Genomic DNA, 24,637 nt, shown 5'->3' with positions numbered 1-24,637 from the left:
GGCAACTCAGGGCTGACCCTGAAATATACTAGAACCTTAAGAAAACATAGTAGTAGGGCACAGTGACAGCTCAAGGAGTTCATGGGGCCCATGGGCACAGCCCCAGTCATGGAAGCAGGAAATTGGGGTAGCTGGAACAGAGCTCCAAACAAGGCACAGGTCCCAGAGCACCACTAACACAGCTGCATTCTAGAAAGATGGCGCAGCCCTAGGTGTGAGAAGACATCCAGGAAAGGGCAGGAGAGGAGCATAGCCTGAGGCTTCGGTTCCATGTCTTAGACCTGGGCTTGAATGGGAAAGAAGGATAGTACCTTACTAGACTTTTGTGAAAATACAATTAAAATTATAAAGTACTTTACGTATTTTACACAGCAAACAGCAGTCAGAAACATTTTCAAGGACATGAAGAGGCTGGGTGAATATTTAAACTTTCAGATCTGGGAAAGGTGTTTTCACTCCTTCCTTATACACACATCCTGATTTGAGAAGGGAGCCCAGGGCTTTAGTTTTCTAGGTAAGCACTATACCACTGAGATAAAACCCCCAACGCCAAAGGGAAATCTTCAAAATCAACTCTTCGAATTGTTCACAAACACAGGAGTAGGAAAGACTTCTCTGCTGCTCATGAATGGCTGCCCAGCTACTTGGGCTGTGCTGAAAACCTCAGGGTTCCTACCTGGGTGAAAACTGTCAGAAAATTTTTTTTTAGTAGACTGTCAACTATCTAAGTCTGACTTCCATAGTTTAGCCTTCTATTCTCAAGTGTATTTTTATTTCCTGCTACATGGAAAGCACAGTGTCAGAAGAACGAATGAGTACCTTTACAATACAATGCTTTGCATGCTGCTGCTGATCTACTAATGCACACAGATAGAGAATAAGGCAGCTCAAACTACTGTCAGCCCTGTCAGAGATATTCTGCTGGGAGAGCCGGCCCCAATCTGACACTCAGGAGAGAGGGAGGGAGGGAAAGGCAAGCAAAGAAGGGGATGAAGAGAGAGAAAAGGAGAAAAGAGCTGAGAGTCAGGAAAAAGAAAGCAGCTAAGGACAGAAATTCAGGATCTAGGAAGTTAGAAGAGTTGCCCGGGAAGTATCAAAGCCACTCTGCTTTCTTTGAACCTCACAGACTTCTAAGATCCCAAGGTCCTGTGCTATATGCACTTAAGCAAGCAAACCTGTAATTCATCAGGGATAAATTTAATAGATGACTCACTGGCCCAAGCCAGTCACGGATGCTGTTTCCCAAAGGCCCTGACAGATAGTCAACCACAAGGAAACTTTCAGCTCCACTGACAAAAGGCAATGGAATTTAAACCACCCTGCCCCTTCTTGAACCTTCTTTGGCTTTGTTTTGTTTTCTTTTGTATTTTATAGATAAGGATCAAATGAAATGAGTTCTGTAAAACTTGTCTTTCCTGTAGAGAGGTGATATCTCCCTCAAACTACATGATTGTACAACTATTAAGTTAATACTGAAGAGGAAGCCTGCTGCTTAGCATGGAGGACTCTGCCTTCGTGACTCTGGCTCTTCAAACACTTCACAGTGGTTCTTACTGCACTTCTGTTGGAGTTGGATAAGAGGAGAATTAGAAGGTCAGTGACAAAACAGGAAAATTTTAAGAGTATTATTATTATTTGTAGCATTGAGTGAAAGGTACATGACTGTGCGATGGTCCCCATTAAAGTCAGTGTGGTATGCTGGAGGCAGAGGTGAAGTAGTTAAGAGCATTTGCTGTTCTTGCAGAGGACTTAGGTTTAGTCCCAGCAACCAAATGGCTCACAACCCATCTGTAACTGGAGTTCTAGGGGAGTTGATGCCCTCTTTTGGTCATCAAAGGCACCAGTCACACACGTGCTACATATATCCATGCAGACAGACAGACAGGCAGACAGACAGACAGACAGACAGACACACACACACACACACACACACACACACACACACACACACACACACACAAATAAATGTTTAAAGTTAATGAAAAGAGGCTTTGAAATCTTACAAGGATAGCCCAGACACCAAAACCAGACCCAGAAACCAAAAACTAAAGATTCAGAAGCGACAGGGCTGAAACCTTTCACAGGCATGAAGCAAGAGTTTAATGAAAGGATGGCAGCTTCTCACAGCACCAGCCTTTTCTCATGGCGGTGACAGGCAGGGCCAAAGGTTTTGTGGGAGAAATCAAATGGAAAAATGCAAATCACAGGACATCAAAAGCGAGAAGTACAATATTCTTTCTGGGTTTAAGGAAAGGCCTGGTGAGATCTTCCTATATTGATGCTCAAACTAAATTTAAAGATACAGTCATTTTCACATAAAGGAGGCATCATGTGATGGAAAATGAACGATGAAAGTACGGAGACCCTAATGTTGGCCTTTCCCTGGAGAATATGAAGTAAATATTCAGGTGCCGTGCACTTGGTGGCTAGAGGTGGGAGGCCACAGTCATCTTTCTGGAATGCCTCCTGTCCCCTCCAACACAGGTAGCCAACCACCATCATTATTCTATGAGTCAGAGGCCTTGAGACAGACTGAGGAACTAGTACCTATCTTCTTAACACGTAGGAGTCAAGCAGCTAAAGTGAAGTCATACCTACCAAAAACCTCATCTAATACTTCCTTTCTTCTTCCTGTGTAACCTGCTTTGCTTTTACCCTCCCTGTCAGGTAGTCTTAACAGGGGTCTTTCAGGTTACATGGACATAGCTCCAGATCCCAGGACATACTCAAGTGGAGCAGAGTCCTGGCTTCCATTCCAAGCACCAGACATAAAGAATCTATAAGTAAAATGTCATGTATATTTAAAACAGACCCTTATTAGAAGGTCACCTACTCCCTAACTTCGTGTGTTGGAGTTAATCAAAAAGGAGAAGAAAAGACCATAGCACCTGCAATAGAAATCTAGGTCTACCTAGTGGAACTCTCCAGTAAATGAGACTTCTGGATGCTGGTCTAGCCATCAGTGAAAAAGTTTCTAAACTGCCTCATGCCACATTATCAGGGCACTGGGCTTCTTAGTGCTGTTTTTATGATTTTAATTTTTTGGAAATCAGGGCCAGTAGAGCTTGCATGTAATATTTTCTGTCAATATTTTATCATATTAAAAATAACAATAAAGTCCAATAGTTGGATCTAAATTCTAATTTCCTGCTGTTAGAAGAAGCTGATGTCGCATAAGAATACACGGGCATGCCTGTGTATCCTTTATAGCAGGTCCTTGAACAAACCCATCATACATCAACAAAAATGTGGCAATCATGCTCAGTAAGTGGGAAATGTCTTAGTGTAACCAAATCTCCACACATCTCATAGGTCTACCTTATTTTATGATACTTTAAAAGGCTACCAGTTTACAAAGAAATAAATGGTCATACATTCACTCTCCTGTACAAGGAAAGTTGCATGGCCTGAGATGGCCCAAAATAAAGATGAGAAAGATTCAGGCCCTGCATTCAGGTTTCACTGAGACAGAGTCTGAAACATAGTCTGAGGCCTATGAAAGACCGCTGTGACCTCAAACTTTTAGGGAGAATCCATTATTCACCATCATAAACCTATGCATAATTGTGTATGAAAATGGTTAAAACCAGTTTCAAAATGCAGAAAGCATATGGACAGTAAGCAAGAGCCTACATGATCTATACCTGTCAGCCCAAACACAGAACCACTTGAATTATGTCCTCAGTAACAACTACTTTTTCTCAAAAAAAAAAAAAAAAGTCCCAAGCAATAATCAGGGTCCCTGACGCTCTTCACTCTTGAGGTCGTGACCCCTGGAAGTGTGGTCTGACATGCATTCTACAGCTTTGCTTCGCATAAAGTCTCCCGGTTACTCTGCAATCCGTGTGAGCTTTTACTGCAATTTGTGTGAATCTTTATTTCAGTTCTATAAAGGAACCAGGAAATCTTGCCCAGACCCCAACCACCAGTAACAGTGTTGTTGCTATTATTCCACTGAAGAGAATAAGCAGAAGAGACACTTCTTAGTGTGGAGTAAATAGAAGCAGAAAATAAAATGTTTCGTTACTTAAGGGAATGTTCATCTTAGAACATTTTGGTTTTGTGGCTTTGGATAAAAAGGCACAATTAAATGTTTGTATTAAAAGGTCCCCTGAGGCCAAGCTCAGGCACCTGGGCCTGGTGTAGGTACTCTAGCAGTCCAGAAAGCAAAAGGGCAGATCCTCAAGCTGCCCCACCAGGTTCCAGAAGAGTACACCATGTAATTTAGGTAATGACTTCCTGTAATGAAGGTGACCGTCAGTAGGATACAGCCAAACTATGCCTGATAATGAATTTAAAACAGGGCTTTTTTGGGTTTTTTATTTTCTGGGTGGGGAGGGAGAGGCAGGGAATGAAAGCAATAATGGATATAGAGGAGGAAAAGGGGTAGAAAGTAAAAGAGAGGAGAGAAGACAATTTTAGAGAGATTAATTTATATTATTTGTGTGTATATAGCTCATGAATTAAAAAGACAAATTGCAAATACATTTTTCTCTTTTCAAAATGCACTAGTGTAAAAGTGAAGTGCTGGATGATAATATTCAGTTATTTTCATCAGAAAAACTATATGTGAGCTTAGGTGATATTCTATAATCTTGCTACTGAAATTGAAGAACTTTCATTCATTCATAGGAGGAGGCAGACAGCAGGTGAGTGAAGCTGGAAGCAGGGAACCCTGGAGAGCTTTGGAGGTCTACGTACAACAGTGGAGGTGGAAGGCAAGTAGAGGGGAAGAGGAGAGGGAAAAGTCTTCAGTACACAGGGACTGCAACTATGTCATCTAAGTGTGAAAAGAATTTTTAACTCTTCAATTCAGATGCATAAAACAAACTGGCTGACATTTTGGACTACTGGTATGTTCTAGTATAAGCCCATGCAATTCCAGCTTTTCTGTACATATATCTGTGTGTCTGTCTTTCTTCACAAATCTCATCCCAATTAGGTCAGTCCCTAAATAATGCACGTCACACCAGCTCAGAAAAATAGTAAAGAAAATATGAAAAATTTCAGGTGGGAATCTAGCTATATTTTGTGAGAAGTATGGAAACTTGACAGCTTGTGTTTGCATAAATTCAGACTTAAAACTGCTGGCCATTAGCACTATGGTAATTGGTAATAGTATTTTTTAAAATGTTGCAGTGTTTGGTATTAATTAGGGAAGAAGGATGGTTATCATTCTGCATACTTTAAAATATTTATAAAAGGACACTGGAAAAGTTGTAACAATGTTTTTTTTTCTGAATAGATCATAACTTAATGAAGATTTAACATTTGTTCTTTAAGTTGAAAAGTACTTTGCTCACTGAAATTATTCTTAACGCATTTTGATTTAAGGAATGAACTGTAAGTAGATGGTCATGAGTCAGATCCAGCAACAGGCAATGATTATATAAATTGTTGAAGAATATTTATAAGACAGAAGAGGACCTAACATATGCCCAACATTGTAGTCAGCATTTTTTTAGAGTAGTTATATCCCTTTCACAAATTGGTAAATTGAGGCATAACCTGTGTTAGCAGAATAGCAATTCACTTTACTGTTGGCAACAATATGCTGCATCAAGCAGGGCAATTATTCACCGCATTTAAATGCAAACCCTCTAGGTTTACCAACAGCTTTATGCATAAATGAGAGGCACTGTATGTGATTAATATGTGTAGATGAAACACCAGCATGACCTGTCTGATCTACACCCATCAACAGGCTGTCCACCCTGTCAGGAAATACACTTTCACAAATAACATGTGTTTTTCTGTACTTTTATGACTGTTGCCTTTAATTTTGACAAAAAGATGTAACTGCAAGGCTCTAAAAATATCATTTTAATAAACTTAGAACCAAAAGGAACAACACTACTATACAGTAGCAAACTATAAATTTTTATTTAAGATATCTTTTTTCCAGGAACCAACTGAATTTAGACTTATTGTAGAACATTTAAATGAGAACTATAAAGAAAAAAAAGTTCTTACATCAGCAACATATGTTACTGCTGGAACTCTAGGAGAATCCTCCATATACAAAACCCCTTGTCTTATAGAACAAAGACGTCTGTGCTGTCAAGTAGGCCTTAATACATGTGAGTGACTAGGTGGCTGCTACTTCCCACTTTTATTAAAAGACTCAATCACCTCAGTCCCAGGTGGATCTTTCTATATTCTGGTTTTGGGGCGTAGTGTACTGTACCACCTTGTCATTCACTCAGAACAATGACTTCATCTGAGACAACTTTCTAAGAGTATTTAAGGGAGATGTTTAGGAGTTTTACATTTTTATATGAATACAAGTAGGCCTTGTGTGCAGATCTGGCTGTACCTCTTAGAAGTGGTACTTGATCCTCTCCAGTGTGAGAAGGACACAGGGCCACTGGTTATAACAAGCTTCTCTCCTCATTGATGTTCACAATCAACAGTCACACTGCTGTACAGTATTCTTTCTTGTCTAATTAAACGATGTCAGTTCCCACCACTACTGTGAAGGCTTTACATGCATTCACTTCAAAGGAAAGGCAACAGAGAAAGACTACAGAGAAAGCATAAACCAGAGAAAGTACTTCCAATGTGTGGTGGATTATCTCCTTCACTATCAAGATTTAATGAATTTCTGAGTTCCAACACAGTCTGCTTCTTTGTTCAAATAGCAAAAAATAATAAAATAATTCAGTCTATTTTGTTCTTGAAGCAAATGAGTTTAGAGACAGTGTTCTTGGCATTTCAGAGTATATATAGATGTATAACAGAAGGCTAACCACCAATGAATATTGTTGAAATAATGACATGCTTATGTTACAATATTATTCTCCATTTAAGGTCATCTTCTGATGTCCACATCTCATCCTCTGCTCCCTTCTTTTTTAAAAGTATGAATAGTTTTGATGCAATCACCTCATATCTAAGGACATCTACTAAAATGTTTCTTTGTAATTAAAGCTTAGAAAACTACCTTAAAAAACAAATATTATAGTATTCTGAATTTTACATCATAATTTACGTGCATAGAATAAACTAGTACTTCCTTCTCAAGGTCATGCATGATTTTAGTTGTTACAAACAAGAATGGAAACACAGGAGAAGCCAACCTCTGTGGGGCACTGAACTGTGATCTACTGCCTTTTGTAAATGTTCCTTCTTTTGGATTAAATCACTACACATGGACGCCAGATCCAATTTCTAGACAAAATTCCTTTAAGACAGTATAATGTGAGTACAGGAATATGTGAGCAGCTGTGCAATGACAGGGAACTGATGGCATCGCTTCCAAGCTAGTTCCCATCTATTTATCAACCAAACTGGCCACAGAACCAACATGGATATTTATAAGCATGGTAACCAGAGCAAAAAAAAAGATTTAAAAGAAAGAAAAACAAAACTACACGCTATGCACTTAATGCAGTAAACAGAGCTAAGGTAAGCTTCACTCTATGGGAAGTCTAAGAGTGGAAAGATTGAGTTAACTTTCTATTTAACCCTAACACATTATCTCGCGATACCAGGATGGATAGAGCTCTGTGGTATGCAATAGCGAGAAGTGCGAGGCTTATAACCTTAGCACAGAATCAAAAGCTCTCAACAACTGTACTTCAGAGGGATTTAAGAAGACTCCATATCTAGAGGACTCAGATTAATTAAAAAGATCAGATATTATGTGTTAAAGATTTGAGAACTAGTAGTTTTGTGAATGCTGTTGTGGGAAAGAAGGAAATATGAAATAAGTCAGGCAGGATAAAAGCTTTAGAAAATGAAGAACAACCTTCCAACACTATAAACGTCAACATACACATTATCATTCAAAGCACTGGCCAACACTTTCATTTTGATCGAGAGTAGAAATCTGGGAAGATTCCTTGTTAAGTGATATTCACCATGCCCAGTGTATACTTCTAAGCCATGGAGCTTAAACAGTTTAGCACGGTTAGCCATATTTGTGTCAGCATAAGCTTCTTTCTGACTACTTCTAGGTCAAGTTTCTTACTGCTGGCCTCTCATTTAAAGTATAAATGAATACAGGCAGTTTTAATGTAATGAGTCAGTTCCTACCTCTACATAGTCCTTGGCATGGCCCCAGTCTCGTTTGGCATCCAGATTTCCCAAACTGAAACATTCCAGTTGTCCAAGGTAAATCTTAGCTACTGACCGGCTAATTTTTCGAGTAACAAAATTAGCTCCTAAAAAGAGACAAAAGATGTATTATCAGTAGAGTACATTTGACATTTCACAGTATCAGCCTCTGGGCATTTCTTTCATCCCATTCCCTCCCCCTAAAATAACAATATAAAAAGAAGAACGATCATTAGCTGTCACTTAGACAAGTTAAGAAGCTCTAATTCTAAGTGTCATATCAGCTCCACTTTCATAACAAACATTTCTTCTTTGGAGGATGTCTTAACATTCCTAATTTGCTGTTTCAATGTGTAACCCAGGCTTTAGGCCAAAGAAAAGCTATTGGAATGCCAGTTTTTAAACAGAAAATTCTAAAGGGCTGTATAAAGGGAAATGCCAGAATGGAAGACAGACATCTAAGACCACCCTGGTTTTTTTTAAACACAAACATCATATATTTCTATTAATAAGGCTATTTTAAGGCCCATGGGAAGAGGGAGGAAAGTAAGTGTTCACAGGGTAAAACTAGTTACAGGAAACCCAACAGGATTTTCTTTGGGCTGCCTTTCTCTTAACAAAATAAGTGGTGCTTTCTCTCATCCAGAAACCTGTACATCCATCCAAATATAAAGAATCATACAGTTCAAGTCAAGAGTTTCCCTGTACCATACTTACTGTAAGGTCACTTTCCAACTTTATGTAAATGTCATCATGTAAATGCCCATAAAAATGGGCTTCTGAATTTTGTACAAATATTTTGAAATATGCCATAGCATTAGTGATAGGTTTGGTGGCTGCATATGGGATGGATCCCCAGGTAGGGCAGTCTCTGGATGACCTTTCCTTCAGTCCCTGCTCCACTCTTTGTCCCTGTATTTCCTCCCATGAGTATTTTGTTCCCCATTCTAAGAAGGACTGAAACATCCACACTTTGGACTTCCTTCTTCTTGAGCTTCATATTGTCTATGAATTATATCTTGGGTATTCTAAGCTTTGGGCTAATATCCACTTATCAATGAGTGCATACAATGTGTGTTCTTTTGTGATTGGGTTACCTCACTCAGGATGATATTTTCTAGTTCCATCCATTTGCCTAAGAATTTCATGATGTCATTGTTTTTAACAGCCGAGTAGTACTCCATTGTGTAAATATACCACATTGGGTTTTTTTGTTTGTTTGTTTGTTTGTTTTTGTTTTTGTTTTTGTTTTGTATTCATTCCTCTATTGAAAAACATCTGGGTTCTTTCCAGCTTCTATATTATAAATAAGGCTATTATAAATAAGGCTGCTATGAACATAGTAGAGCATGTGTCCTTGTTATATGTTGGAGCATCTTTTGGGTATATACTCAGGAATGGTATAGCTGGGCCCTTAAGTAGCACTGTGTCCAATTTTCTGAGGAACAGCTGGACTGATTTCCAGCTGACAGGAGCCTGATATGGATGTCTCCTGAGAGGCTCTGTGAGAGCCTTACTGATACAGATGAGGATGCTTACAGCTAACCATTGGATTGGGCTTGGGGACCCCAATGGAGGAGTTAGAGAAAGGATTGAAGGAGCTGAAGGGGTTTGCAACCCGATGGGAATAACAACAATATCAACCAACCAGATCCCACAGAGCTCCCAGGGAATAAACCACCAACCAAAGAGTACAAATGGAGGGACCCATGGCTCCAGCCACATATGTAGCAGAGGATGGCACTATCCAGCATCAATAGGAGAAGTCCTTGGTTCTGTGAAGGCTCATTTCCCCAGTGTAGGGGAATGCCAGGGTGGTGAGGTGAGAGTGGGTGGGTGGGAGTGGCACCATCCTCATAGAAGAATGGGGAGGGGAATGGGAAAGGGGGGAACCAGGAAAGGGGATAACATTTGAAATGTAAATACATAAAATATCCAATAAAAATGCAAAAAAACAATAAAAAAGAAATACTGAAATTGTTTTAATGTTCTGTCTCTTAATGATAATGTCCATCTACCTTTACTTTCTTCTTTCTTCTTTACCCATTTCTTAAAATATGAAGTCTCATATTGGATATAGTGCTATAGGGTTGCTATGGTGAGATAGGGGATCATGAATTCCAGATTACCCTGGCCTACTGACATGCGCGCAAGCCACATGTGCGCAAGCGCGCGTGCACACACACACACACACACACACACACACACACACACACACACACACACACTCTGTACTGGCTGGTATTGTGTACCAAATTGACACTAGCTGGAGTTATTACAGAGAAAGGAGCCTCCCTTGAGGAAATGCCTCCACAAGATCCAGCTGTAAGGCATTTTCTCAAATAGTGAGGGCCCATTGTGGGTGGTGCCATCCCTGGGCTGGTAGTCTTGGGTTCTATAAGAAAGCAAGCTGAGCAAGCCAGAAGTAAACCAGTAAGAAACATCCCTCCATGGCCTCTGCATCAGTTCCTACTTCCTGACCTATTTGAGTTCCAGTCCTGACTTCTTTGGTAATGAACAGCAATGTGAAAGTGTAAGCTGAATAACGCTTTCCTCCCCAACTTGCTTCTTGTGCAGGAATAGAAACTCTGACTAAGACACACACACACACACACACACACACACACACACACACAGACACACACATATATATGTATGTATATATATGTATGTGTATATATATGTATGTGTATATATATGTTTATATATTATATATATGTATGTGTGTATTGTTAAATAAAAACAAAAGTATATCTACCCATATATACATTTATATGCTTTATATGGGGATACAGGCTATGAGGACAAGAGAAGGAGGGAGAGAAGGAGAGAGGGAGAGAGAGATAGTTTGGGGGGAGGAAACTCCTGTGTCAGGGTCCTGAACAGCTGGGATAGTACATGCCAGGTTTCTACCGATCATAAAGGAGGATGAGCTTATAAGGAACTGGCATGATTTTATTTAAGTCTCTGCATGTAGATACGACAACAGAAAATGCCAGGGTCTTCCTACATTTTTGACACACGGCTTCAAACATGGTGTGATAGTAAACCCTGCCTCTGCTCCTTGTGCAGGCAGAAGATGGAGGCAAGCATGACAAAGGTTAGGGCTTCTGAAGAAACTGGCACAGGAAGGTGGAGGGCACTTCTAGACAGATTTTCTAAACTCAGGAACAGGCAGAGACTACACGTTCACGCACAAGCTCTAAGCACTCACGGCAATGTTGTATCATTAAAAGCACAATTAGAAGGCCATGGACAACCAAAAGCTTAAATACCCCAACACCTCAGGGAGGCATTAAGAAACTGAAGACGGGTGAAGTGGTAGAAAGCTAAAATCTCAGCACTCAAGAGGCAGAGGGAGGAGGACTGAAATTTAAAGTCAGCTTGAACTCAACAAAAACCTTGTCTCAAAGCTACTGACAACAACAACAAAGGAAATCAAACTTTCAGCTTTCCACGTAACTGACAAAACACAGAGGTCCATCAAGAAAGAGCCTTTTCAAACTAACAAGCATTTAGTGGACATAGTTTTGAGATGTTTAATATTTTACTGATTTGCCATACATGTAAGTTTTTAATTAAATCCAGGTTTATGTTTGTCTTTACTGTTAGGATTATGCTATTATCTCAAAGCGAAGGAGTATAACACATGATCCCAACTTAATAGAATGTGTTCCCAATAAGAACTAGTGAGATTTTTTTCCCCATCACACTCACATCTGACTTCATCCGATTTACTTTCCACCCAGGATACCCTGAGCATGAGCACTGAATGGGACTCGAGGCACTGGAAGTCAATGGGCCTACAGTAGGCAGTACAGAGAGAAGTGCATCAAAGAAAGCTCCAGAGCTGACGCACTTATCTTTAGATTTGCTTAATCTAGACACTTCATAGAATTCTGTGAATTCTTTCATTTGGATGAACATAGTAAGGGTGAAACACAGAGTACTTGATCAGGACTTTATTAAAATTTACAGCTAATGTTCCTCTATAGAAAAACCATGCATTTCATTTGCTCAGCCATCAGCAGACAGACACTGGGTTGATTCCATTGTTTAGCTATTGTGAAAGCCGCTGTGGATGTTTATATTCAAGTTTCTGTATGGACATAGGTTTGCTTCTTTTGGGAATATTCCTAGGGGAGAGTTGGTGGGTCACATAGTTACTCTACATTGTCTACTAGAAACTGTAAACCAGTTTTCAAAAGGGCTGAACTACAACATTTTCACAGGCATGAAACAGGGCTTAGAGTCCTCTGGGTTCTCCCCAACACTCGCTCTTTCCAATAGCCTTTTCGGTAGGTACTGGATCGGCTCTGATGTGTCTTTCCCTAAAAGCTACTGAAATCACCAATCTATTTTCATGTGCTTTTCAACCAAGAACTTTCATATGCTTATTGGCTGTCTTCTTTATTTATACACTTGCTGGATATCTTATCGGATGTTTGTTTATATGCCTCATGGATATCTTCTTTAGAGAAGGTTTCGGCTAGGTTATTAATCTTTGAATTATAGAATCCCAGGTGCTTTATACACGCTGGATCCACGTCTCACCATATAAAAGTATCTTTTCACTGTGTGCACGAGCTTCACTCTTGCAGTGATGCTCCCTGAAGCACATGTTTTGCTGTTGCTGAGTTTTGTTTTGATCGAGCCCAATTTGCCTATTTTAGCTTCATTGTCCATGCCACTGTGATACTCCTCAAGGCGCCATGCTTCTTGACATGGTGATGGTGGACTGAACCTCTGAAGCCATAAGCCTGCCCCAAGTCAATGTTTGCCTTTCTAAGAGGTGTTGTGTTCACGGTGCCTCTTCACAGCAGTGAAACCAAACAAAGACAAATAGCACAGAAATGGTTTTAAATCATTGCAACTTAATAGTAAACAACTTATTTAATGTTTATTTTATTATGCTTGTAATTTCTGATTAAGGCCTATCTGCTTGAGTTTCTATAAAATGTCTGTGATGTGAGCTGGGTGTGGCAGGACATACCTTTTTAATGCTTGCACTTGGATCTCTATTCCAGGCCAGCCTGGTCTATACAGAGCTCCACTGTGAGTCTGAGGCCATCCTGGTCTATATAGAGAGCTCCACTGTGAGTTTGAGGCAAGGCTTGCATATAGAAAGCTCCTGGACTACTGGAGGCCATGTCTCAAAAATAAAACTTTCTAGTGAAAAGGGTCAAGAATGGAGAAACATTCTAAGCAGCTCTGTTTTAAGCAGGCAGTGGAATTTCTCACCTGTCTTACTTGAAAGTTGGGATCACAACTTGGGACCAAGGAAGACTTACAAGTCAAAGGTCAACCAATGAGAAGCTCTTCTGTTAGTTATAATGATTGATGGTTAGCATGATAAATCTTTTAACATGGTAGGTAGGTCTTTACTTCTCTCTTTCACCTGTTTTTATTCAACTTCCACAGCAGTGGACTAAAGATGAAGTTATTTTGTTAAGTTTCCATCAATACGTTTAGGGCCAAATCACTTCAGATAAAACAGAAAATTAAGAATTAAGAAATCTTGAGAGGAGGACCATCATCACCCTGCTAGGTTGGGCCTTGGGATAGGGTAGGATGACAAAACTTTAGTATCTTAAGCTATTCTCAACTGATTTATTTGTTACGGGTGCTGATTTTGACCAACAATGGACAGTAGCCTTGTGCCTTCAGTGGGAGTTACTATCTAATAACTGTTATGTACACGTAAAGATCATGTGACTGAAAAGGCCAGAGGAGATCAGGAGAATGATAGTTCCTCTTAAGAGACTCAATGTTCATTTTTCATGGGACCAAGAAGACACTAATACATGGGGTCCCAGGCACTTCATTAATTACCAAACAGAGCTCTAGTCTTCTACTCACTGCCATATGTGAGCATTCCTCAAGTATGAGCACCACTTACAGCAGTGAGAGTATGAAAGAGATGCTATGTTGACATCAGGCGCTCCCTGCATGGCAATGCAAAGGCAATGTCATGAAGACAGATCTCCAGGATGATGACCTGTCCTATAGTTCTGGGTGGTTTAAGAATGCTGTGGCACCGCTGATACATACATGCATACATGCATACATGCATACATGCATATATACATTTATCTATCTATCTAACATTTTAGAGGTTCAGAAACCTCTTTTCTATGTTTTTATATGCTAGGTACATATACGAATACATAAAACCCATGTGTAAAGCTAAAATCTGTTTCAAGGTTTTTCTCCATACTGATTCTCAAACTCAAATACAATTACTTAAATTTTTTGCACATTTTCAGGCAACTAAACTTTTTTCTGAGGTTCTGAGCTAAAGGTCATGTTGCCTGTTGTTCTAGCCTGGACTCTGCCTCATTCCTGTGACAATAGATGATCAAATGGCTGTGAGGCTAAGCTAGCACCAATGCATCAAAAAGTGGATCAGATCGATCAGAGCCACGGCAAACTCCTAGTGTCCATGCTTTGTTCCTATGTCTGAATTGACATCAGGGTATATTAATATGCAAATGCATATATACATATGTATGCATATGTATATGTATATATATAATAATTCTAAGTAATTTAAACTTTCTTCTGTAATGTTATTGGGTACATCAACATAATATCCTTGTAGTCACATAGCTTTTAAAAGAAAAGCTGAAGGAAAAGAATTAATAAAATTAATAAAAATCTCTCTCTTAAATGACCAGGGTAAAACCAAAGACATTGATTACGCTTAATGCATTAATAGCATATGTACTGGACTCAATAATTTGATATTTATTTGTGTATATATTAAGTAATTGTGCATGTGGGTACAGTAGAGCATGAAGAAAAGAGGACGAGAAAGGCTAAATGAAGGACAGAAGGAAAGACCAAAGGCGGCTAGTGGACATGAGTTAGGAAAGTGTTATCAAATCTAAAAGCTAATTGCTCTAATGACTCTAATTTTGTCATGGACTTTTTTTTTGTTTCGGTGGTAGATAAGTATATAAAATATATTGGATACTAAATGTCTAAAACTGAACATGAAAGTTTCACAGTTTCTGTTCTGAATGTCAATTCTAACTGCAGAGAGTTCATTAAGCTTTATATACTTTAGGTCTCATTGATTTTGATGTGATGCTTATATTTCCACCATTTTTAATAACAATGTTTATAAAAATATATCAATATATTTATATTGTATTTCCATAAAGCATTATTTTTTCATTAATCATTTTATTTGTTTATATTTCAAATGATATTCCTCTTCCCCGTTACCCCTCCTCAACCCCTCCATCCCATCCTCCCTCTTCCCCCTCTGCTTTGCCTCTATGAAGGTGCTCCCACACCCACCCGCTCCCTCCTCACCCCTCTAGTTTCCCCCTATGCTGGGGCATCAAGCCTCCCTGCCCTCCTGTTGATGTCAGATAAGGCCATCCTCTGCTACATAGGTATCTGGAATCCTGGCTCCCTCCATATATACTCTTTGGTTGGTGGTTTAGTATTTTTTTTTAAAGACAGAATGTGATACAAGACTTTTGATACTGATTCCCTAAAAGCAGCAGAGAAATGTGCTAATTCTTATGTTTAGCATGCTAATCAAAACCATTGCATTTCAAAGGTCTGTATTTCAAAGTCCTAAAATTGGCTAGGTTAGCCCCTAAGAATGATCACAATTGAGATTGTTTTATTTTTGCTATGTGAATTTATTCACAAGATTTTATCTACACATGGGTACATACATAGATATATGTAAAATTTCATGTCAGCATACAAATAGTATTTGAAGAAACAGTAGTTTTCTCTCACAAAAACTCTATTTCATTGCCCAATAGTTCATTTAAAAGTTTCTCAAGTTATATAAAGTAGAAACTTTGCAAATAAGAAGTCATTCCAATTCCTCCTGAACCCCATGTGAACCTGTAGTTGGGGCCCTGAGTTTCCCCTGTGGTAATCTCTGGCCATCCCACTGAGAACTGCCTGGGCTGTGGCTTGGTGTAGACAGGGTGTAGAAAGAAGAGACACTGAGAAGGTCATGGCTGACTGAGCACACTGCAGAGATCAGAGAGACCATACCTCATTTGGCTCACCAAGCCTTGCCAAGAGCAACACTATTTAACTGCAGGTACTCTCGATTCAGCGGGCATGTTTAAAGGAACCCCAGGATTGAAGAGGACAATTCACAATGTGCATTTTTCAGGAGAGTTACTATCTTTTGGCAAGTCCTTAGAAATGTGCGCTTAGAGTGCTGTTCAGAGAGTTTTGCTACTTTCACCAAATACTCAGTGTGTTTCCCCATAAATGACTTATATTCATACACCCTTGTGTAAGAGTCTGAACTCTGGCACTGTTAAGGTTAGGGGCAGACAACTCCTTTTGGACACTATCCTCAGCTTTTATGTCCTCACCGGAGACAGACAAGTATTCTGCACAGTTGCCAGCCTCTCTAAGGAGACGAAAACCACTGCCTTATTCAAACAGAAGGCCTCTAACAAAGAAGTCCCAAGTGGTCAAGACAGATTTACATAGAAAACCAACCTCACCCACAGATATGCTGTCATTTCAAGTCTTTCCATTCATTTTATATACTAATCAACCCGTCAGAGAGCTGATGACTATGAATTCTCTAAAGTATGACTATACACCGGTGAATTTTCATCCCTAAATTAGTGTGCCTCAGTCTGGCCCTGTGGGGAGGTGGTGGTAGCTGAGAGCATACATTTGGGAACCATCCATTTCATGTCCACGATACTGGCTGAGACCACCAAGAGGGAAGCGAACAATAAAACAAGTGGTCCAAAAACCAAGTTCATTGACACTGACCCATTTAGGGTCAAACAGAAGAGAAGGAAAGTCCAGGGAGTGCCCAAGAAGCTGCTATGTAATGCAAAACACAGATGGAGACATGACCACAGGAACGCCAGCTCAAAGGTTACTCGGTCCCAATTCAGACAGCTTCTGAATTGTTTAGAAAAACTCCTGCGGATGACGGGGCTCAGGACAGCATGAAGAGGTCTGGAATGTGACTGGTGGAATCTGTTTAGTATGTTCAAGGTCCTAGATTCCATCCCCAGCAACACTGTATAGGGATGGGGAAAGAACGGAAGTCTAGAATAGAAATCTTGTACCAACAATAAACACAGTGATGACACGTTCCCGAAAGCTTTTGCTGCAAGACTGGAAGATGGGTGATGATTTTCAGGAGTGGACAGAAAGTAACATATTTGCATGCTGCAAGGCAAGATCTGGTGTTAGGGGAGAAACTGAACTAGGAGGATTCAAAGCCAATTAAAAGACATCAGAGTGTCAAGGAGGGGGATGGGAGTGGAAGAAGGCTCTGTGGACAGCTCATTTCGGGGTACCAGACAAGGCAGGGAGAGCATATGCCTACAGGTGAGCTGTGTGCTAATGATGACAGAGGCTATTTGCTCTTAAAGTCTAAAGTATACCCTTCCCTATTATATCACTTTTCTGCATTGTGACTGCTACACCTCTCAGGGACTCTTCATTAAGCAGTTCTTCTATACACCTTCTAGTAAGCGACACTCAGAGGAGTTAAGTAGTTTAGAGCTCACACCATAGGGCATTACTATGCTTTGCCCCTTTTTTGCCAAGCACTAGTGGGGCTGGCCTAACTACCAATCTGTCTACAACAAATTTTATTCCAGAGGGACAGCTTACTTGTGTTGACCCAAACAATCCATTCTCTGCTATGTGTCTGAGAGAGCAGCGCAGCCAAAGAAGAGCCATATGAACTTCCCTGGGTCTTTTTCAAAGATCATTAAAAGAAATCCATTTCCTTCTGCAGTAGAGAATATGAAGGTATTGGTGACCCTAGCTTTGGCTTCACAGAAGCAGATAGCTTGGAAAAATTGAGACCAAGCTTAAAACAAACACAGACACAGACACAGACAGAGACACACACACACACACACACACACACACACACACACACACACACACGCACACAGAGAGGGAGAGAGAGAGAGAGAGAGAGAGAGAGAGAGAGAGACAGACCCAAGCTTCCGCCATTCTTATATGTGAAAAACATCTATATGAACCTATTTTCCTATATTTAATTAGTAATCCGGCATAAATGAGTTTTGCATTTCTAAAAACAGAGTCTTAGAAAGATCATGAGCAATTCCACCTATCCCAGACCCTAAACATTTTCCTTTTGGAATTCCTGTCACTGCTATTAAGGCCATTAAGTGGCATTGTTGTCCCTGCATCTTTTCCAACTCTCAACTAAAAATTCATATTTTTTCAATATAAATCCAGCCACAACACTCTTTGAGTAGTCCATAGAGCCTACAAACTATTCTGATGTTATCTGTCACCTCCCCAGTTTCTCCGTCCTTTCCATGTGCCATTTAACAGTTGTGACAAGTGGCATAGATACTCTTGCCATATCATTTGGAGACCCCTCAGCAAGAAAAATCTCCCCTCTTCTAGACATGGTCTGTACTCAGCAGGAAAATCTGTGTCCATACTGTTGGACACTTAAGTTCTCATCTCTGTAGGCATTCTGAGCTCTCCTACAAGTTGGGGGACTGCTTTTCTGCTGTCCTCCTTGGTCAGCTCTTACAAAGACTGCATGCTCTTATATTACATTGAGAGTCAGTGTCCTTGTCCTAACTGCAATTTTTTAAATACAAGCATTCTCTTTGTCACTCTCAACAGTGGCTAGCATGGTACCTAACAAATGATAGATGTTCAGGCACCCCGTCTTAGCAAGAAAAGAAAAAGCCAGAGCTACTCAGTGGTTTAAATAGCAAGGAATCTCTTCATACAGCATATAGTGAGCCTTGTTATTTCTTCTGTGATAGTCTAAATTGCCAGGCATACTTAAACTCTGAATGTGGGTATGCTTGTTTCTCAAGCCCACGCACATTTCAACATCTCAAGGTAGAACCACTGATGTCAAACAATGACAAAGAAATTACCTGGATAGGTCAGGCAGGTGGTGTCCTTCTGAACACATGTAAATTTACTGTCTGTCTTCCTTATGTGTGGAGATCTCTACATAGGACTGTGCCCTCCATTAGAAGAACTTGAGGTAAATATAAACAAGAACTTCTTTATAACCACATTTAATATACCTAAGAATCAAAACCTCTTGGGATTAATATAGAGATACAAATATCATCTTATGAAATCAAGTCCTTTTCCTCGGGAATGACATTAGCATTCAACAAATGATTTACCACGAATCACTATATATTTGTGTTTTATTTTAGAATTTATACAGCTATTTCACAGAATGACAGTGTTTATACATTTAGGTGACAATGCTCAACTTAAACCTCTTCGACTATAATTTCATTTCAGCCTTCATCCTAGCTCAGAAGTGTGGTGACATTTAAGAAGTAAAGCAGAGTCACTTTCATGAATTTCATGTTCAAAGAAACTCTACAGAAACGATGTCGGCTTACAGCCATCTCAACATGAAGACTCTAAGCAACCTAAGAAAATCTGCAAAAGACCTTTGATTCAAATTCTTCATCTGACAGAAAATTAGGACAAATGTCTATAAAATGAACAACTGTGCCTCCTTCCATAATAACCTTACTTAGCTGTTTTGTTATGGTTTTATTGTTCCTTCCTGTCACAGAGAGCAAATGCAGGCAAAATCCTGAAGACAAACGAGTAGAGGGCATTTACTCACGCAGGGAAAACAAGCAACCCTGCACCACTGACTACTGTGCCAGTCAGTGACATGGAGTGTGGTACACACACGCATGCGTGAATGAGCAGAGAACAAAACACACGGAAGGGATTTTCTGATATTCCTACTTGTTTTAGAGTCTTTTTTTAAAAAGCAACATCATCTACCCCTTCTTGAGGTATCCGTGGCTTTGTGCTTCCTATTCAAATGCCTAAGGAAAGAGGAACATGCAGAAGGCTTCAAATGGGTTTGCAAAAAGCAATAACAGGAACTGTAACAAGTGAGCAAAGGGAAACTGCTTTAAGGTGCAAACACAACTAACAAAATAAAGCAATAACACCTGTAATAGTGTTTAGGGCAGCCACCATTATGGGCATACAGCCACCATTATGGGCATACAGCCACCATTAGGGGCATACAGCCACCATTATGGGCATACATCCACCATTATGGGCATACAGCCACCATTAGGGGCATACAGCCACCATTATGGGCATACAGCCACCATTATGGGCATACAGCCACCATTATGGGCATACAGCCACCATTATGGGCATAAAGCCACCATTAGGGGCTGCAATGGTTTGATGCAAAACCACCCCTCACAGCTTCCTATGTTGAACACTTGTTTTCCAGGAGGTGGTGGGAACTTTGGGAGGAGAAGAAGATTGGCTACAAGAAATAAGTCACTGGGGCTGTGCCCCTAGAAGCTCAGTTTTGCCCTGCCCACTTACTATGCATACAATTATATGCATCTATTGTCTACCCTCCTTCCACATGTGCCTGATGCCAAAGCACATGAGGACAAGCAACCATGAACCATAATAAACCCTCCTCTTTAAATTGTTTGCTCTGGCATTTTGGTCATAGAAACAAGAATGTTAACTAATATAGAATATAATACCTGAGAAAACAAATGTCCTCTCTTCTTCCCCTCCTCACCCACTCTATGAGCCTACCATTGCATTTCAGAGCCTGCAACTCTCCCACTGGTATTTGATATGCATGAAAGCACTGCCTGTGATTTGCTGTTCATCAGATCAGAATAAATACTTAGAAGAAAATTCTAAGAATGCAGATTGAGAAATGTTCCCATGTATATGTTCACATGTATGTACAGTCTACTGAGTTCATTTAGCATTGCTGCTAAATATAACATATGTCCAAGGCTGGCTGCTTAGAGTGCAACAACCTATAGAGGAAGCTTGTCCATACAGGAGACAACTCTCTCTCAGGACACACTGGCCATATATACTTATATCTTCATCTAGAAACTGTTCAGGAGGAATTCCCCATCCATGTTGGCAGATCAGCTAATGTTGCCATTCTGCTGGTGCTGTTCAGGCAACATTACTGTGAGAGTTCACGTCCTCAGTCAGACCACCATAAGTTAGTAATCTTCAGGTATACTCTGAGCTAGCACTTTGGGTTCCATTTTCAGGATTTAAAAAATCCATCAGGTGATTGGTTGTATTTTACCATCATACAAATCAATTTACCATTAAAATAAATTCTTAAGCAACAAAACTCATCAATCATTAATATCAGTCCACACCAAGAATATCTATATAGCTATCTATATAACGACACCAGGGAATGAAACATGCTTCATACACACGATAGAAGCACAGACCATTTTTCTAGCATGGTATCTATTAACATGGTATTAACAAGGTATTCTCAGATCTTAACTATTTAATTACTAGTAAAGTAGCTCTGGAAGCTTCATACTTTGCCCAGGAAAAATAAGTCCAATAAATTATGAATTCCTTTATTGCTTTCCTATTTATTATTCCTACTTAATGGTTTGTGTTTATTTTATTTTTGTGGTGCTATTAATGAAACACAGGGCTTTGAACATGCTATGTAAGAAGCTATCCCTGCACTACATCCCAACCTACATTGTACTGCTTCATTGCTATCATATTTTAAGATGTGAAGAGACACAAACTGAATCCACTCCTCTATCTGGGAAATTAGTAGTGGTCACGGTAATAATGATAATATGCAACTGGCTTCACTTACACAATTTTCTTTAATGCCCATACCAACCCAAAGTGAAGTGTATTATCTAATTTCACAGAAGAGTAAGCCACGGCTCCCAGAGGCTGAGAAATGAATGTAAAGTCCCTCCTCTAATACGTGGGAGGGTCTGACTTCATCTGAGGAGGTGAATAGGCCTGTGTCTCTACCTGAGGCAATTGCAAGGAGGAAGGGCAATGGGTGTATATCAGAAACAGAGCAAGCACTAGGAATACTTGAAGTCCTGAGTCTTCTCAGCACCCAAGAAAAGGTTGACAAAGATAATGTCCCATAGCAAATACTAAAAAGGAAAACTCAGACTCAAACTAAACTTTGAAAAGAAAATCCAATATAATAGTTTGATCCAAAAGACAATGTAGAATAGCAAGGTACAAGTAAACAGAAAGTGAGTAAAACAAACCATTCTGTAAATCAGTCTGGAGGTTCCTCAGAAAATTGGACATTGAACTGCCTGAGGATCCAGCTATACCTCTTTTGGGCATATACCCAAAAGATGCCCCAACATATAAAAAAGACACGTGCTCCACTATGTTCATCGCAGCCTTATTTAAAATAGCCAGAAGCTGGAAAGAACCCAGATGCCCTTCAACAGAGGAATGGATGCAGAAAATGTGGTACATCTACACAATGGAATATTACTCAGCTATCAAAAACAACGGCTTTATGAAATTCGTAGGCAAATGGTTGGAACTGGAAAATATTATCCTGAGTGAGCTAACCCAATCACAGAAAGACATACATGGTATGCACTCATTGATAAGTGGCTATTAGCCCAAATGCTTGAATTACCCTAGATGCCTAGAACAAATGAAACTCAAGACAGATGATCAAAATGTGAATGTTTCACGCCTTCTTTAAAAGGGGAACAAGAATACCCTTGGCAGGGAAGAGAGAGGCAAAGATTAAAACAGAGACTGAAGGAACACCCATTCAGAGCCTGCCCCACATGTGGCCCATACATATACAGCCACCCAATTAGACAAGATGGATGAAGCAAAGAAGTGCAGACCGACAGGAGCCGGATGTAGATCGCTCCTGAGAGACACAGCCAGAATACAGCAAATACAGAGGCGAATACCAGCAGCAAACCACTGAACTGAGAATAGAACCCCCGTTGAAGGAATCAGAAAAAGAACTGGAAGAGCTTGAAGGGGCTCGAGACCCCATATGTACAACAATGCCAAACAACCAGAGCTTCCAGGGACTAAGCCACTACCTAAAGACTATACATGGACTGACCCTGGACTCTGACCTCATAAGTAGCAATGAATATCTTAGTAAGAGCACCAGTGGAAGGGGAAGCCCTGGGTCCTGCTAAGACTGAACCCCAGTGAACTAGACTGTTGGGGGGAGGGCGGCAATGGGGGGAGGGTTGGGAGGGGAATACCCATAAGGAAGGGGAGGGGGGAAGGGGGAGGGGGATTTTTGCCCGGAAACCGGGAAAGGGAATAACACTCGAAATGTATATAAGAAATACTCAAGTTAATAAAAAGAAAGAAAGAAAGAAAGTGAGTAAAACAGGGATGCAGAACTCTCGTTTTGGAGGAAAAGGAGAAAAGTACTGAAAAACGTAGGAGGGTAAACGAATAGTAAGGACTTCTATGTATATATAACTGTATCTGTATAGCTTTTCCATTTAGGCTGATTACTCCCCCCAAGAGGAATAGACCATAGAACAAAAACCGACACCAGGCATGAGCAAAGCCCTCCTTTGAGTTGTTGTAAGTCCAAGAGACTCCCAAACATCACACGCTACTGCTCCTGGCCATGGCTGCCCCATGAGGTCCCTGTTGCTTAAGACAGCATGAACTACAGACACAGAACCCAGAGGCGCCTGAGCTGGAACTGACCTAAACGCCACCTCTCATAAGACAGGTTTTCAGAGTACCAGAACACACCATGTATGCATCCAGAGGAAGGAAATAACCAACAGCCCTACACAGCTATGACATCTATGAAGCACAATAATGACTAGCATGGCAAGATAACCTCAAAGGAGAAGGAGTGCAAGCGTCCCTTGACAGTGATCACCAGCTCTCTAACTGAACTAAAGACCCCACAATAAGACGGAAACTCAGTACTGGAACCCAGTCAACTACCCAGGGCTAATGAAGTCATACATAGTAGAAGAAAACCTATAAGCACCACTTCACCTAGTATGAATAATATCTAACTATGTTCTAATGGTTGTACTTATACGTTTAGATACGTCTAGTGCCCACCCCTCAAAAAGGAAGCTTATCATTTCAAGAGATGGAGACTGTTAAAATGACAACCAATCAAAATACAGAGTTGTGGAACCCAGGTCCAACTGCTACATATACAATCCACCTCCTGCAGTAAAGGCTCAGGGATTACTACAGAAGAGAGGACGAAAGGACTACATGATCCAGAGGAACAGGCGATTTCCTGTGAGACTGTGTCTCCTAGAAATATCAAATTTACACCTATGAAGTCTCACCAACATGGCTCTGTGAATATGATTAGAATGAAAACAATACCAACAGAGATGCTACATGGAAGGAGGAAAGCCCACAGGGCCTCAACCCTACACAAAGAACTATAGGCAACTAAGACATGCTGAGAATTTGAGAGAGACTTCCCCTGGGAAGACATACCAAAGGGGTGTCCTAAACCAAATAGTCCCAATTACATGGACAAACACAATTCAATGGTAGTGTTTCCATTCTCACGTGTGAGGCCCTGGATTCCATAACCAGCACTGCAAAAACAAACCAACGTGTCTACCTGCTGCTCAATGGTATATCCAAAAGGCAAAATGGTGATTTCATTTTCTGGATGGTACTTTTTTCTTATAAAGCCTTACGTTTTTCACAAATGACTTCCACAGGTATTAATAATAGAAGTAAATGGATGGTTCTAAACAATATTTATGAACTTCCAGAATGATCTTTC

At 40.2% G+C, this 24,637-nt stretch overlaps 1 protein-coding gene and 1 long non-coding RNA gene across 4 annotated transcripts in view; one reads left to right on the top strand and one right to left on the bottom strand.

Moving 5' to 3' along the window:
- The window catches only part of Gmds (GDP-mannose 4, 6-dehydratase), a 526,562-nt gene that overhangs the window by 271,851 nt on the left and 230,074 nt on the right, over positions 1 to 24,637 (bottom strand). For all 3 annotated transcript variants that reach the window (XM_087590059.1, NM_001039606.1, XM_087590060.1), the window contains one exon: positions 8,038 to 8,165. In XM_087590059.1, the coding sequence (XP_087446185.1) occupies positions 8,038 to 8,165 (128 nt within the window). The remainder of the gene's footprint in view (positions 1 to 8,037; positions 8,166 to 24,637) is intronic.
- On the top strand, positions 1,455 to 23,205 carry LOC148000108 (uncharacterized). The gene is made up of 3 exons (XR_015641590.1): positions 1,455 to 1,593; positions 4,633 to 4,718; positions 19,342 to 23,205. It is a non-coding gene; the product is annotated as an uncharacterized LOC148000108 (long non-coding RNA).

Source organism: Rattus norvegicus, chromosome 17 (genome assembly GCF_021556685.1).
Source record: "Rattus norvegicus strain SHRSP/BbbUtx chromosome 17, alternate assembly SHRSP_T2T, whole genome shotgun sequence".
NCBI lineage: Eukaryota > Metazoa > Chordata > Mammalia > Rodentia > Muridae > Rattus > Rattus norvegicus.
This window is presented reverse-complemented; position numbering and strand designations above follow the sequence as displayed.